This window comes from Heteronotia binoei, chromosome 20 (genome assembly GCF_032191835.1).
Source record: "Heteronotia binoei isolate CCM8104 ecotype False Entrance Well chromosome 20, APGP_CSIRO_Hbin_v1, whole genome shotgun sequence".
NCBI lineage: Eukaryota > Metazoa > Chordata > Lepidosauria > Squamata > Gekkonidae > Heteronotia > Heteronotia binoei.
This window is the reverse complement of record NC_083242.1, coordinates 7,668,228-7,682,109: the sequence shown is the minus strand read 5'-3', so window position 1 is coordinate 7,682,109 and position 13,882 is coordinate 7,668,228. Positions and strand designations below refer to the sequence as shown.

At 50.9% G+C, this 13,882-nt stretch overlaps 1 protein-coding gene across 1 annotated transcript in view; it reads left to right on the top strand.

The window, feature by feature from the left end:
• Window positions 1-13,568, top strand: part of UBN1 (ubinuclein 1) — a 31,112-nt gene extending 17,544 nt beyond the window's left edge. The window contains exons 10-17 of the mRNA XM_060260967.1: window positions 1,106-1,224; window positions 2,040-2,168; window positions 3,674-3,817; window positions 5,610-5,660; window positions 7,184-7,226; window positions 8,889-10,130; window positions 11,651-11,903; window positions 13,498-13,568. Of these exons, the coding sequence (XP_060116950.1) occupies window positions 1,106-1,224; window positions 2,040-2,168; window positions 3,674-3,817; window positions 5,610-5,660; window positions 7,184-7,226; window positions 8,889-10,130; window positions 11,651-11,903; window positions 13,498-13,550 (2,034 nt within the window). The 3' untranslated portion in view covers window positions 13,551-13,568. The remainder of the gene's footprint in view (window positions 1-1,105; window positions 1,225-2,039; window positions 2,169-3,673; window positions 3,818-5,609; window positions 5,661-7,183; window positions 7,227-8,888; window positions 10,131-11,650; window positions 11,904-13,497) is intronic.
• The last annotated feature ends 314 nt before the right edge of the window (window positions 13,569-13,882 follow it).

Sequence of the window (13,882 nt, the reverse complement as noted above, 5' to 3'; positions counted from 1 at the left end):
CAATTATGCTTGTCACAGCCTTGATCTTGGCCAATGGCACAGACAAAGAGTTCAACTCCCTTTGGAGTTCAATTATGCTTGTCACAGCCTTGATCTTGGCCAATGACACAGACAAAGAGTTTGGTGTAGTGGTTAAGTGCTCGGACTCTTACCTGAGAGAACCGGGTTTGATTCTCCACTCCTCCACTTGCAGCTGCTGAGATGGCCTTGGGGTGGCATGGCTCTCGCAGAACTGTCCTTGAAAGGGCAGCTTCTGTCAGAGCTCTCTCAGCCTCACCCACCTCACAAGGTGCCTGTTGGGGGTGGGTAGTAAAGGAGATTGTGACCGCTCTGAGATTCAGAGTATAGGGCAGGATATAAATCCAATTTATTCTTCTTCAAAGATTTTGTATCTCTCCCATGTAATCAAGGGAACTGGGCAAAGGAAGCTCTGGTTTGTTCCCTCTCTCCCCAGGGGATGAGGAGGGGGCAGAGCCTCAGCCAGAAGAAGGAAAAGACACTTGTCTCAGTAGCTCTGCTGTGCAATTGAGGGAGCCTGGCAAAGCAAACTATCCTTCTCCCCCTTCCTCCTCCACAAGGGAGGAGCCTCAGCCAATGGAGGAAATAGAGGCTTTGCTCTGTAGCTCGTGTGCAATTGAGCAGGCCTGGCAAAGCGAGCTGTGACACAGAAGGAAGCAAGAGAGAGGGAGAAGGAAGCAGACTTGCTCACGGGCCTGATAACAACCTTCTGGGGGCCTGATCCGGCTCCCGGGGCTGAATCTTTGACACCCCTGCTTTATGGTGCTACTGGACTCTGGCTCTTTTCATACAGCTACCCATCTTATCTTGACCTATCTTGTGGTTTTGGGTTAGGGGAATTTTTGTATTGCTACCTAGACACCTTCATTGGCTCTGCCCTGAGAGGAAAGGTTGATGACAAAGGTTCTCCTATGCAAAGGCTGACCTGTGGGGAGGGTTTCCTTTGAGGGGAGAACCACTAATGCAGAGGGGAGGGAACCGATGCCCAAGGGATGCCCTGCTCCCCACCACAAAAGCCACCGGGTTCTGTCCATTTCAATGGTCTTGGTTGAGTCCAACGGTTGTTTTTCTGCTGTGCTTTGGGCAGGGCGGCCGACTGAAGGAGCGACTTCACAAGCTCAAGGAAGCCATCGGCCGGGCAATGCCGGAGCAGATGGCCAAGTACCAGGAGGAATGCCAAGCTCACACCCAGGCCAAATTTGCCAAGTAGGCTTCTGGTTTTCCCCTCTCCCCCACCCTACCTGCACCTTCCAAATTCCGGATTTTTCCTTGTGTACCCAGAACTGTCAAGGGGTTCCTTGACTGGTTCTTCCCAGACACCCTTTTTCTTTTACTGCAATGGTCTGGCTAGAAGAATGATAGGCAAAGCTCCCAAGGGGTCTTGGGTATTAGAAACCAGCAGAATGACCACTCCAGTATGAGAGCCAGTTTGGTGTAGTGGTTAAGTGCTTAGGCTCGTTATCTGGGAGGACCAGGTTTGATTCCCCACTCCTCCACTTGCAGCTGCTGGTGTGGCCTTGGGTGAGTCATAACACTCTGAGCGTTTTCTGCTCGAGAGCAGTTTCTGTCAGAGCTCTCTGAGCCCCACCCATGTCACAGGGTGTCTGTTGTGGGGAGGGGAAGGGAAATGAAATTGTAAGCCGCTCTTGAGACTCCACATGAAGGGCGAGGTATAAATCCAATCACCTCTTCTCCCTCCCCTCCTCCTCTTGATGGGATTGGGTGCAAAAAGATGCATTCTGGGCTTCAAAAACAAGCTTGTTAGTTTCCTAGGGAAGATAATGGCTGTGTTGGTTCCAGCGGAGAATAGCCCTAGTTCCCAGGCCAAGGGAAATTTTTTTTGGGGGGGGGGTGCTCTCAGCAGGAGGAGGGTCTTTGCTTTCTTTCCTGTGCATGGCTGTCTCTGAACTGCCTAACTGGACGATAGGTGAGACGGATCCAACATGGCTCTTCTGCCATGGCTCTTCAACATGGCTCTTCAACACGGATCCAACATGGCTCTTCTGTTTTTCTCCACTCAGGATGCTAGAAGAGGAAAAGGACAAGGAGCTGCGGGAGCGGGTCTGCTCGGACGACGAGGACGACGACGATAAAGGAGGGAAGCGCATCATGGGGCCCCGGAAGAAGTTCCAGTGGAACGAGGAAATCAGGTGGGCCGAAACGGAGGAAGCCTTTCTAGTTTGGTAGCCGGGAGACGAGGGAATCCCAGTGTTTGGGCCCTCTGGCCGCTTATCTATAGGCTGCCCTATATAATGCAGAACTGCCCATCGAAACCACTATGAAAAGAGTGAATTATCGTTTGTTTGCCTGTCTGTTTCTGCCATTATCTAGATAGATAATCTAGAATTATCCACCTAAAGTATCGTCTGTCTGTCCGTCCATCCATCCAGCCATCCATCTAAAAATGTTTCTTTAATGGTATTGTTTTTAACTCTGTTGTTTTATTGTTGTGAGCCACCCTGAGCCCGCTTGCAGGATAGGGCGGGGTATAAATCTAAAAAAAAAAATTAAATTATCAGCACCTAACTTTCTGGTTGCAGCAGCTCTCTGTGCCAGTGGGTTTTGCTGAGGCCTCCCAAGTCCTCAGCCGGCCCCAGGAGCCTTCAGTGCATGGCTGGCCCTGAAGATGGCGCCACTGAGTTCTTTGAAGCTTCCAGTTTGAATCCTGTACGGGATTTGCTCAGCTGGAAACAAGTTGCTGGCTAGAGGAACTCACACTTCAAGAAAGTATTCGCTTTTATGGTGGTGGAAAGAGTTGTCAAGACTCAGCCAGCTTATGGCAGCCCCCATAAGGTTTTGCAGGAAAGGACGAAGAAAGGTGGTTTCCCATTGGCTGCCTTCACATTAGTAGCCCTGGTCTCCCATCCAAGGCCAAGCTTGCTTAGTTTCTGAGGTCTGACAAGAGCAATCCAGGTCTCTTGTAGCTCCTCCCCCTGCCCCCCTCCCCATAGTGGAACTTGCATTTGATCCCCATAGAGTTCTTGAGCGGTCTCCAAGATGTTGACCACCTTCATTTCTGCAAGGTGGCTGGACTGTGTTCCCTTGAACCATCTAGGAATATGGTTATTCTCCACCCTGGAGTATGAACAGTGTCCTGGGATGGATGGGAAATGTCAGGGTAGCTCAGTGGCTAGATTGTTGAGCTTGGGCTAGTGAGGGAAAACTAGCTCAGATTTCACACTAGGGCTTGTTCCGGGTGGAGAGTCCTTTTGCCCCCGGCCCTTCTCTTGGTTTTTGCACAAGCTGACCCAGAGCTGTGAGTTGGGCGCCGCTTTTCCGTGCCAAGCAGGAACCGCTTGCTGTGGAAAAGCAGCGTGCCAGCTCGCAGCTCCGGGACAGCTTGTGCGAAAACCAAGAGAAGCACCAGGAGCAAAAGGGCTCTCCACCCAGAACAAGCCTAGTGTGAAATCAGTCTAGGTTTAGACCCCTGTTCTTCAGTCCCGGAGCTCTCTGAGTGACTTCAAGGGAGTCACGGCCACACCGGCTACAAAATCGGTGGCTGGATGGCTACTGGAAGAAAACATTAGGAAGCTAACTTTCTGAATTGGCTAATCAGGGGATCGATTTTAGTCCTGTTGAAAAATGCTTTGCCCAACCAAGTCAACGGAGCTCAGTAATTTTGAGTAACCACGTCACAAACCTTTCCCTCCCGAAGGGATCTGCTCTGCCAGGCGGTGAAGCTCAAACTGGACGGGTACGAGCTGGAGAAGAACAAGGCCCAGTCGATGGAGGATTACGTGAAAGCCTTCCTGGATGCTGAAGTCAAGCCTCTTTGGCCCAAGGGCTGGATGCAGGCACGGTGAGTGGGAGCGGGGGCTGAGAAGCCGCCGTGTATTTGCTGCTCACACTAGAGCAGCGATCCCCAACCTTTTTGGCACCAGGGACTGGTTTTGTGGAAGACGATTTTTCCACAGTCCAGGGGTGGGGTGGATGCAATGGTTTTGGGATGATACGATATGTGCATGTTATTTCTATTAGTTTGGTGTCATGGTTAAGCGCGGTGACTCTTATCTGAGAGAACCGGGTTTGATTCCCCACTCCTCCACTTGCACCTGCTGGAATGGCCTTGGGTTAGCCAGAGCTCTCACAGAGGTTATCCTTGAAAGGGCAGCTGCTGGGAGAGCCCTCTCAGCCCCACCTACCTCACATGGTGTCTGTTGTGGGGGAGGAAGATAAAGGAGATTTTGAGTCATTCGGAGTGGAGGGCAGGATATAAATCCTGTCATATTATTATTATTTACATTGTAAAATATAATGAAATAATTATACAACTCACAGCCCAGTTGCTAACTGGCCACGGTCCAGTACCGTTCCATGACTCAGGGGTTGGGGACCCCTGCACTAGAGAATCCAGCCTCTCCAAGTAGTTTGTGCTTGTCAATTCCACCGGTGCATCTTCAAAGGGAGGAACATAAGAGAAGCCATGTTGGATCAGGCCAATGGCCCATCCAGTCCAAGACTCTGTGTCACCCAGTGGCCAAAAAACCCAGGCGCCATCAGGAGGTCCATCAGTGGGGCCAGAACACTAGAAGCCCTCCCACTGCTGCCCTCCCAAGCACCAAGAATACAGAACATTACTTGCCCCAGACAGACAGGTCCAATGATACACTGTAGCTAATATCATCATCATCATACCTTTTATTGGCATACTCAGACATAACATGAAATAAGGACAGACAAGATATACAGTTTGAGATTAAGAATAAGCTAATAAAATTTATAGCTGTAGCTAATAGCCACTGATGGACCTCTGACTGCTTAATCCCACAGTTTAGGGAGCGGTCCATGTGGGAAGTTAGAAAAAGGGGCAGGGTCCTTTGAAGAGTCTGGGGCCTCCAGGTGCAGAGGCAGAGTATGCAAGTTGGCCCATCAACAGCTGAGGAGGGAGGACTGACGAGCTGACAAGGTGGAGGTTGCACGTTGGGTAAGGAGGGTGAGAAGGGAGAAAGATCATAGCATGAACCTGGCATCCCAGTCTCTTATTTCCTCACAGTCCATCCGTCTGAAGAGCAGGTCTCTGCTGGAAGGGCCAATAGGCAGCTGTGTAACCACACCGTGGATGGGAAGGGTGAACAGGGCGGTTTGGCAGACTCTGAGAGGAGGGACACAAATAGGGTTTACCGGCTCTGGGGTGGGAAATAGCTGTAAATTTGGGGGGCTGGAGCCTGGAGAGGCAGGGCTCGGGGAGAGGAGCAACCTCAGAAGGGTAGAATCCCATGAAATCCATCCCCGAAAGCAGCCATTTTCTCCAGGGGAAGCGATCTCCAGAGTCTGGAGATCAGTTGTAATAGTGGAGACCTATTGGCAGCCCTGGTGATGGGCAACCGTGGAACAAATACGACAACGCAGAAAGGATTTTAATCTGTGTGTGTTGGGGAAATGCACTGCTAGCACATTATCACAGTTTTTGTTGACATCCATAGAGTCTAGAAACCGCAAGAGCTAGGAACCTGGCTGTCGTTTTGGGGTTCCTGCTAAACCCCAGGATCTTGCGCTTGGTGGAGTACTTTCTGTTCCTTGGAAGTCAGGTCTCTCAGTGCCTGGCTAACATGGGCGGGGCCCCACCACTCACTTCCCATCTCCTTTTTCAGGACATTATTCAAAGAGAGCAGACGAGTCCACGGTCACCTCACTTCCATCCCGTGAGTATTCCTCGGCGCTCGCCACACAGTGAATCCCGTTCTGCTTTCTTGCCCTGAGTTGGAGGATTGCTCTGCTGATGGTGTAGTGGGGGAAAAAATCCATTTCAGGGCATGCTCCCTAAGGAGTGGTTGGGGTCAGGCAGCACGGGGTCCCTTAGAGTGGAATTAACAAAAATAGTGGTACTAACAAAGACCCGGGAAACGCCTGATCGCGAAGATGGTGTAAATGAGGATGTGCATAGGGATAGGCATGAAATGGCTGACAAACGAATGTTCGTCGTGGATTTTGGCTGGTTTGTGGTTCACGAAGCAATGTTCGTGAACTGGAAAACCTGAACCGGCTGACGAACAAATGCTCGTCTTGGATTTTGATTGGTTTGTAGTTCACGAAGCAGTGTTTGTGAACTGAAAAACCACCATGAACTTTCACGAATTTCAATGTAGTTTGTAGCAGTTTGTGAAGAGCAGAAAGTCTGGGGGGGGGGGGTTAACCTCTCACTTTCTGCTCTCCATGAAAAACAGCCGAGAGGTGGAGAGCTCCCCACCCCAGCAATTTGGTTTAAATGGCACCCTGCTTCCTGCGGCTTTTTATAGGGTGTGGAAATTGGGGGTTTGAGTGGCTCTGAGCCATTTAAACCTGTTTTCTGCTCCCCTCGAAAAGCAGCAGGGAGCAGAAAGCAGGGGTTTAAACTTTAAAAGCAGGAGTTTAAGCTTCAAAAGCAGGTGTTTAAACCAATACCAACTGAAGTCAGTTTGTGAAACAGTCTCCCTGTTCATGTGGCTTCATGGTTCAACCAAAAACCGAATCTCGAAAATGCAGTTCATGCCCACCCCTAGAGGTGCACGTACATCATTTGCTAGCACACTAGGGTCACTCTCTCAGCTGCCTTGTCTAGCCTCAATGTGACCACAGGAAGTGGCCTCATACAGTGCAGCGTCTGGCTTGGTCACGTTCACCTCCGTTGCCTGCGGCCCTCCAAGAGACCTTGGACAGACGTTGCAGTTGGCCACTGGAGGTGCCGAGTCTCGCACCTGAGACCTCGTCTGCTCAAAGCGTGCTCTCTCGTCTCTGAGTTCAAGAAAGAGTTGGGAGGTTGGAGAAAGGCCGGCTCTCCTCTAAGCGCTAGGAACTGGGGCCAGGCGTTTCAGTCTTCTGCAGCCTCACTTGTATGGCTCTTCAAATATCTGCAGCAGTCTTCTTCCAAGGCATCCCCTGACTCCATCGTGACCTTCTCTGACCAGCAAAAGCTCTCTAGAGCCTTGGGCAGGACGAGGTCTTGCCCCGCCATCAAAGGTTGTTCACTGGAAATGCTCGGGACTGAACCTGCAACCTCATGCACGCGCTGGCACTGTGCTGTGGCCCCTATCGCGTTTCTCTGTCCCTTGCATTTTTGCTTGGGATGGGGGATCTTTTGGGGGCATGCCAAAAGCCAGCTTGCCAGCCCTGCCCCTCTTTGCTGCAGCCTTTCAATGCTTCTGTGACTGGTCAAACAACTATCTCTACTTTGTGTCCCCTGCTGCAGAACAAAGAAGAAGGTCATGGCTCCTCCAAAGGTGAAGGGGAAGGTGAGCAATTTCCTTTGTTCCATCAGGAGGGTAGTTCCAGCTAGCGAGTGACCGGAACATCTGTCTTGGCCAGCTGTTTCTTCTTAGGCAGCTGCCTCTGCTTACCCATGGCCCTCCGGGGTAACGTATGCAAAATCCAGGTCCCTGCCTTGAGGAATTTGCAGTCTTAACTTTTTAGGAAATGTGGGTGGGGTGAGAAGAAAAGGATGGTCCTGGCAACGGCAGCCGTTCCTCCTTTGCTGTCAAGGTTAAAGAAGGTTGAGCCCAGCAGTAAAATGGAAGCCAAACGGGAGGGAAGAAACCCCCCAAAAATCTGAAGACACCTGAAAAGAAAACCATTCAAGGCATCCCGCCAGGTCAACAAGGGAATTAAAAATGCTAGGAAAGAAGAAAACAGAAAAGTTGTTTCAGATTTGGAACTGGGCAGATTTTTGACAAATAGTTTGATCACATAAAACTTCAGACCAGGGGTGGTATAACTGGCTCAGGAGCCACGTGTGGCTCTTTCACACATATTGGGTGGATCTTAAAGCCCCCACTGCCCTGTTGGCTGGCAGCTTGGGGAATGCATTTAAAATTAAAGTTGCTTTCTTTCCACCTCTCCCTACCTCCTACCTCCCCATCTATTCCTTCCTTCCTCCCTCCCTCCCTCCCTCTAACATCTGATGTTTATGTCTTGCGTCTCTCAGACATCTGACATGTATTCTGTGTGGCTCTTACGTTAAGGAAGCTTGGCCACCCCTTATCCAGACCCTTCTGAACTCAGTGTTCAAAATTAATTTAAGTGTTTGCAGAGCCCTATTGTCATTTTTTTTCTGGTCTCTTATTCTAAAGTTTGTAGGGTCTGTCTGTTTAAACTGTTTAATGAGTCCTTATCCAACACGTGTCTCGTGTAGCTAAAAAAAATGCCTTTAGTGTTGGGTATTGTGAAGCCAGTAATGCCTTCACCCCACCCTTAGACTCTCTTGGTAGGTTTAGTTTGTGCAGGTTGTAAAAACAAAAACAAAGACAGCTCTGAAGCTCAATTTTTCTATTTAAGCAGATTTGTAAGACTTGAAATTGAGCAAATTTTTCGGAAATGATAAAAACTGATTTTGAAATATTTGACTTTGGAATAAGGACTGCATTTGTTGTGCATTTAAAAAAAATTGTGAATTACTCAAAGCGGATTTCAATAAACCTCTGATTTAAGTCCTGTGTGCTTTTATGTATAATAAGCACGTATATCTGGTTTGGTTTGCATATAAATATGTAAAGTAAACGAAATGGAGGTATGTAAAAATATAGACAACGCACCAAAATATATTTTTCTCTAGCTAGTCCCCTTCCTGAATTCCTAGCAAACCTTATTTTGCCCCTTTCCCTTCTGGTTCAGTTTCTTGAATCGATGAATGTTTTTGGTTTGACCACAGGGCCCAGAAACTTGCTTTTAATCAGCTAAAAACTGTGGCACCCAGATAATTGCATTCTCAGTCCCATACTGAAGTCCGCACTTGGACACAACAGGCAGGAGCTACATTACCCAGAATATCTCTCTGGGTTAACATAACTGGCAACAGAGTGAACAGTAGGTAACACACCGCTACAAAGGGAAATGGGTAACACACCGGCTACAAAGTTTTAATTTACAGGCAGTCCACTCTCTTTTGTGCTTCCTTTCAGGAGCCGCCTGGCAAGCCAGATAAGAAGATGCCCCTTTCAGTGCCATTGATCCATTCGGGCTGCGTGGTCTCGCTTTCTCCAGAGCCGCAGGGGATCACCATCGGCCTTAGCCCTCAAACCAGGGAGCTCTTGGCAATGAGTTCAACTTCTGTCCCGAGCAGCACGGCAGCCCAGGTAGCCTTCAGCATGGATGACTCTTTGGATGAGGACTTGATCCACAACGCAGCCTCGTCCTTGGAAGCCGTCTCAAAGGAGCTGGCTGTGCTGAACAGCCGCACGGGAGGCAGCCCTGACTTTACTCTCCCTGCCCCCCACAAGGCGCCTGCAGAGAAGCCCCCCAGCCAGGCGATGCTGGAAGAGAAGAGGAATTTTGCCAAGCTGGCCTCTTCGCCCGCCCAGCTGCCGGCCAGCGGCTCTCTGCAGTCGCCCCTCAATTTCCTGGCCGAGCAGGCCTTGGCGCTGGGCCAGACCTCGACAGACAAAAACACAGAGGGCTCTGTTTACAAAGAGCTCCCCTGCCCAGCTCCCCTCAACAAGCTGGACGTTCACCCATCCAAGCCCAAACACCACAACGTGCCGCGCACGGTTCACGGGTCCCAGACCTCAGCCCCAGCGCCGGCACCCCCAGCGAAGGTATTTCCCATGGGAGGGCAGCAGCCGAAACCTTTCCCACTTTCCCCTCCCTTTGGCAAGCTGCAGACCCCCAAAGCCGCCTCCCCGTTGCCCCAACGCCCCGTACTGTCACAGCAGGTCAAGGGGCCTGCCAAAGCACCCAGCTTCCACTCTTCATCGTCATCATCGTCACCCTCGACCGTCTCCCCAGTGTCTGGCAGCTCCCATAAGATCCCCAATTCCTCTCCTGTATCTCTGAGCTACCTGGGGAAACACTTGAGTGGCTCCGGCTCTTCAGCTCCAGCATACAAGTCGCCCTTCGTGGCCCTTTCCCGGCACGTGGCTTCTTCCAGCAGCTCCACGTCTGCCGGGGCCACAAACCAGAGCTCCTCTGCTGGCAACCTGCCACCCGGCACATCTCTTCCCTCTCCTGGGCAGGCTCCCAGTCGCTCATCGCCCAGCTCCACCACAGCCAAGAAGACACCGGTCTCTCAAAAGCTGACGCTGGTGGCTCCCCCGGGGGGGCCAAACGTCAGCTCAAGCGGGGGGACACAAGGGGTGGCCAAGCTGCTGACCTCCTCCCTCAAGCCAGCTGTGGTGACCAGCGCCACATCTTCTACCTCGGTGACGGTAAGCAGCCCATTAGAAAAACCAGTTTGTTGACATGAGTGTGGCTTTGGGCTGTAAGGCTCTCAGGGTAGGGGGTTGGGTGGCATCTCCTTAAATCCCCATGGTGGCCACCACTACTTTTCCCAGTACCCACCTAGGGTTTTAAGAAAGAGGGTGGGGACCAGGTGGGGAATTTGCCTAGCAGGGCTTCTGATTGGCCACTGGTGATCAGATCAACTTGGTAGATTAATGCTGTTGAAATGGCTGCTTCCCCCCATATTCTTGTTGCTTTTCTGCTCTCAGTACTCTTTCCCAGTGTATTTTTAAAAAACTACCCTTCTTCTGACAGTGTATTTTTAAAAACTTGTGGGCGTTCGATGAAATTGCTGAGCAGTCAGGTTAAAACGGATAAAAGGAAGTACTTCTTCACCCAAAGGGTGATTAACATGTGGAATTCACTGCCACAGGAGGTGATAGCGGCTACAAGCATAGACAGCTTCAAGAGGGAGTTAGATAAAAATATGGAGCAGAGGTCCATCAGTGGCTATTAGCCACAGTGTGTGTATATGTGTGTGTATATATAATTTTTTTGGCCACTGTGTGACACAGAGTGTTGGACTGGATGGGCCATTGGCCTGATCCAACATGGCTTCTCTTATGTTCTTATGACCTGCACATGAGCTTCCTATTTGTGCACATGCGGGGCTCTACCTCCTGTGGCAAGCCATTTTATGATTGGCTCCACCTCCCATGGCAGCCATTTTATGATTGGCTCCACCTCTTGTGGCAGCCATTTTCTTGTTGCGTCTCCACCCGATGTCAACATTCCAAAGGTGCCAATGAGCAAAGAATATTTGGGGAATGCTGCTGTAACTCTGGAGGGAATGTCCTGCAGAGGGGGACCAGAATTCAAGTCCAGGCCATCGAGATTTTCCAGGGTCTTGACTTTTTGCAAGCGAAAGTTCACATGGTTAGATGCGAAAGCTTCTACTTTGGGAAATTTTGTAGGTCTAGAATTCGCCACTGAATTTTTGTTCTACTACTGCAAACTCATTGTGGCTTCCTGCATGAAGCTATCCTGCAGAGATGGGCTGTTTCCCAAGGACATCACTTGCAAGGGGGTGTAGTCTCCTTTGGAGGTTTTAAGCGGAGGCGTAGATGGTCATCTGACAGCAATGCTGATTCTCTGACTTTAGGCAGATCATGAGAGGGCAGGAAGGGTTGCATCCGTGCTTAGTTCTTGCAGCCCCTTCTTAACATGCCTAGGGCAACACTGATTGCCACTTTGAGGGTCAGGAAACAATTTTTCTCCAGGCCAATTCGGCCAGGGATCTGGAGGAGGTTTTTGTTTGTTTTTTGTCATCTTCTGGGCATGGAGCAAGGGTCACTGGGTGTTGTGGCGGGGGAGGTATTGATGAATTTCCTGCACTGTGCAGGGGACTGGACTAGATGACCCTTGAGTCCCTTCTGACTCTATGATTCTTGCTCGGCATCTCCAGGGTTCTGCCGTTCTAACGGATGCTTCCCCCCTCCCTTCCCAGAAAGGAGCCAGCGGGGCAGTGCTGCTGACCGGTTCATCTTCCTTGAGTGTCCTGCCTTCCCCCTACAAGCCCGGAAACGCCAAGCTACCGGCCGCCCTCACCTCCACCCCACTGGGCATCATGTCACCCATCCATTCCTACCCTCTCCACGTCATCTCCTTCAGCTCTGAGTCCTCCCCCAAGGCTGGGGTCTCGAAAGACGCCATCGTCACAGGACCGGCCCCGGGGACTTTCCATCACGGTCTTGGCCACGGTAAGTGCTTGGTGGAAAGGAAATGGGGGAGAGGGCCATGCATGTTTGCTCTAGGCCAGACTGTAAGTACTGCTCTGGATACACAGGAGGTGCGAATAGAGGTTATTTGGAAAGCTATCATTGCCCCAGCAAACTCAGTTTGGTGTAGTGGTTAAGTGTGTGGACTCGTATCTGGGAGAACCGGGTTTGATTCCCCACTCCTCCACTTGCAGCTGCTGGAATGGCCTTCGGTCAGCCGTAGCTCTGGCAGAGGTTGTCCTTTGAAAGGGCAGCTGCTGTGAGAGCCCTCTCAGCCCCACCCACATCACAGGGTGTCTGTTGTGGGGGAGGAAGATAAAGGAGCCGCTCTGAAATTCAGAGTGGGGGTGGGATATAAATCCAATTTCTTCTTCTTCTTCTGTGGTGGAAGCAGGTGACCTCATTCTGCCTCAGTGCGTTTCTCCTTTGCAGCTGTTATTATTTTAGGGAAGTAAAGGCATCTGGAGTTGGCTGAGCCACGCTACAAACCACCAGGCCTTTCTGGTAGCTGCTCCAGGTTTGGTGTAGTGATTAATTGTGCGGACACTTATCCGGGAGAACTGGGTTCGATTCCCCACTCCTCCACATACATCTGTTGATGTGACCTTGGTGGGTCAGCCACCAAGTTCTCTCAAGGCTGCTCTGCTCAAGAGCAGTTCTGGGAGAGCTCTCTCGGCCCCACCCAATTCACAGGGTGTCTGTTGTGGGGAGGGGAAGGGAAAGGACATTTGTAAGCCGCTCTGAGACTCCTTTGGCTAGTGAAGGGCAGGCTATAACTCCAGTCTCTTCTTCTACTACTTGGATTACAGGCAAGGTCGCAACCTTCCAAGTGGTTGCTGAAGATCTCCTGGGGTCACAAGTAATCTCCAGGCGAGAGAGATTAGTTCACCTGGAGAAAACAGCTGCCTTGGAATGTGGACTCTGCGGCATTGTCCTCTATTCAAGTCCCTCCCCAAACCCCACCCTCCTTAAGCTCCACCCCCAAAATCTCCCAGTCCAGAGCTGACAGCTCTGATAACAGAGGTGACTCTGGACAGCTCACCAGTGGGGGGAGGGGAGGAACGCTATTTTTGTCACAGCCCTACCAGACTTTAACACAACAGCTTGGGATCTAGCCACACGTTGTAGCGGTAAGAGAGAGAATCTTTCCCCTGCTCTCGACTAGCTGCTGAGACAGAGAGGACATTTTGCGCATCAGCCAGAAGACCTTGGCTGCAGAATCATTGGATAGCTCCCGTCAGTTTGGGCTCTGTGATATAGCAGATGCATTTCTCCCGCTCTCTTCCTACCTCTTTCCCACCAAACCTTCAAACGCTTAAATTGCTTTGCGGGCCAGCGTTAGTGAGGAACGTCCAGGCCAAACCAATCCTTCGAACATCCTGTTCTCAGAACTTGAGCTTCCATGTGGGGATGAACCTCTCCTGCCTAGAAATCTCTTGAGTTGTCGAAAGAAACTTAAAACGCTAGCCATTTACCTTACAGTAATTGGGTGACACGCAGCTTAGATCCCACCCTGGGAAGTAACGGTGCCCCAGTTTTGGTAGTATGAAAACCACTTATTTTGCATTTCTTCTAGGTACTTCTCAGCTTCACGGGAAAGGGTCCAGCGTGCAGCCGCGGAAGTTGTGACAGCCAATGAAAAAAAGGCACTGCTCGCCCCGGAAATCCGCACGAGGGAATGAAAGACATAAGATGCCCCCCGCCTGCTTGAAAATTGAGCTGCGTGTTCAGACCCGCAGCTTTCCGCGGAGAGGCACTCTGCACTTCGACGGGTTTGCGGGAGAGAAAAAGCACTTACTGGGCGCGGCTCTGGCAGCCGCCGCCGTTTCACACAATTCCAGCTCCAGGGAGCGCATTCGAGCAAGAAGGGGGGAGAGGGGCTAGATCTGGGGGCCACGCTCCACAGTCTTGATCTCCCTTCTCCTCGATTCTTCAGCAGGTTACGCAAAGGTGGCCCCCCC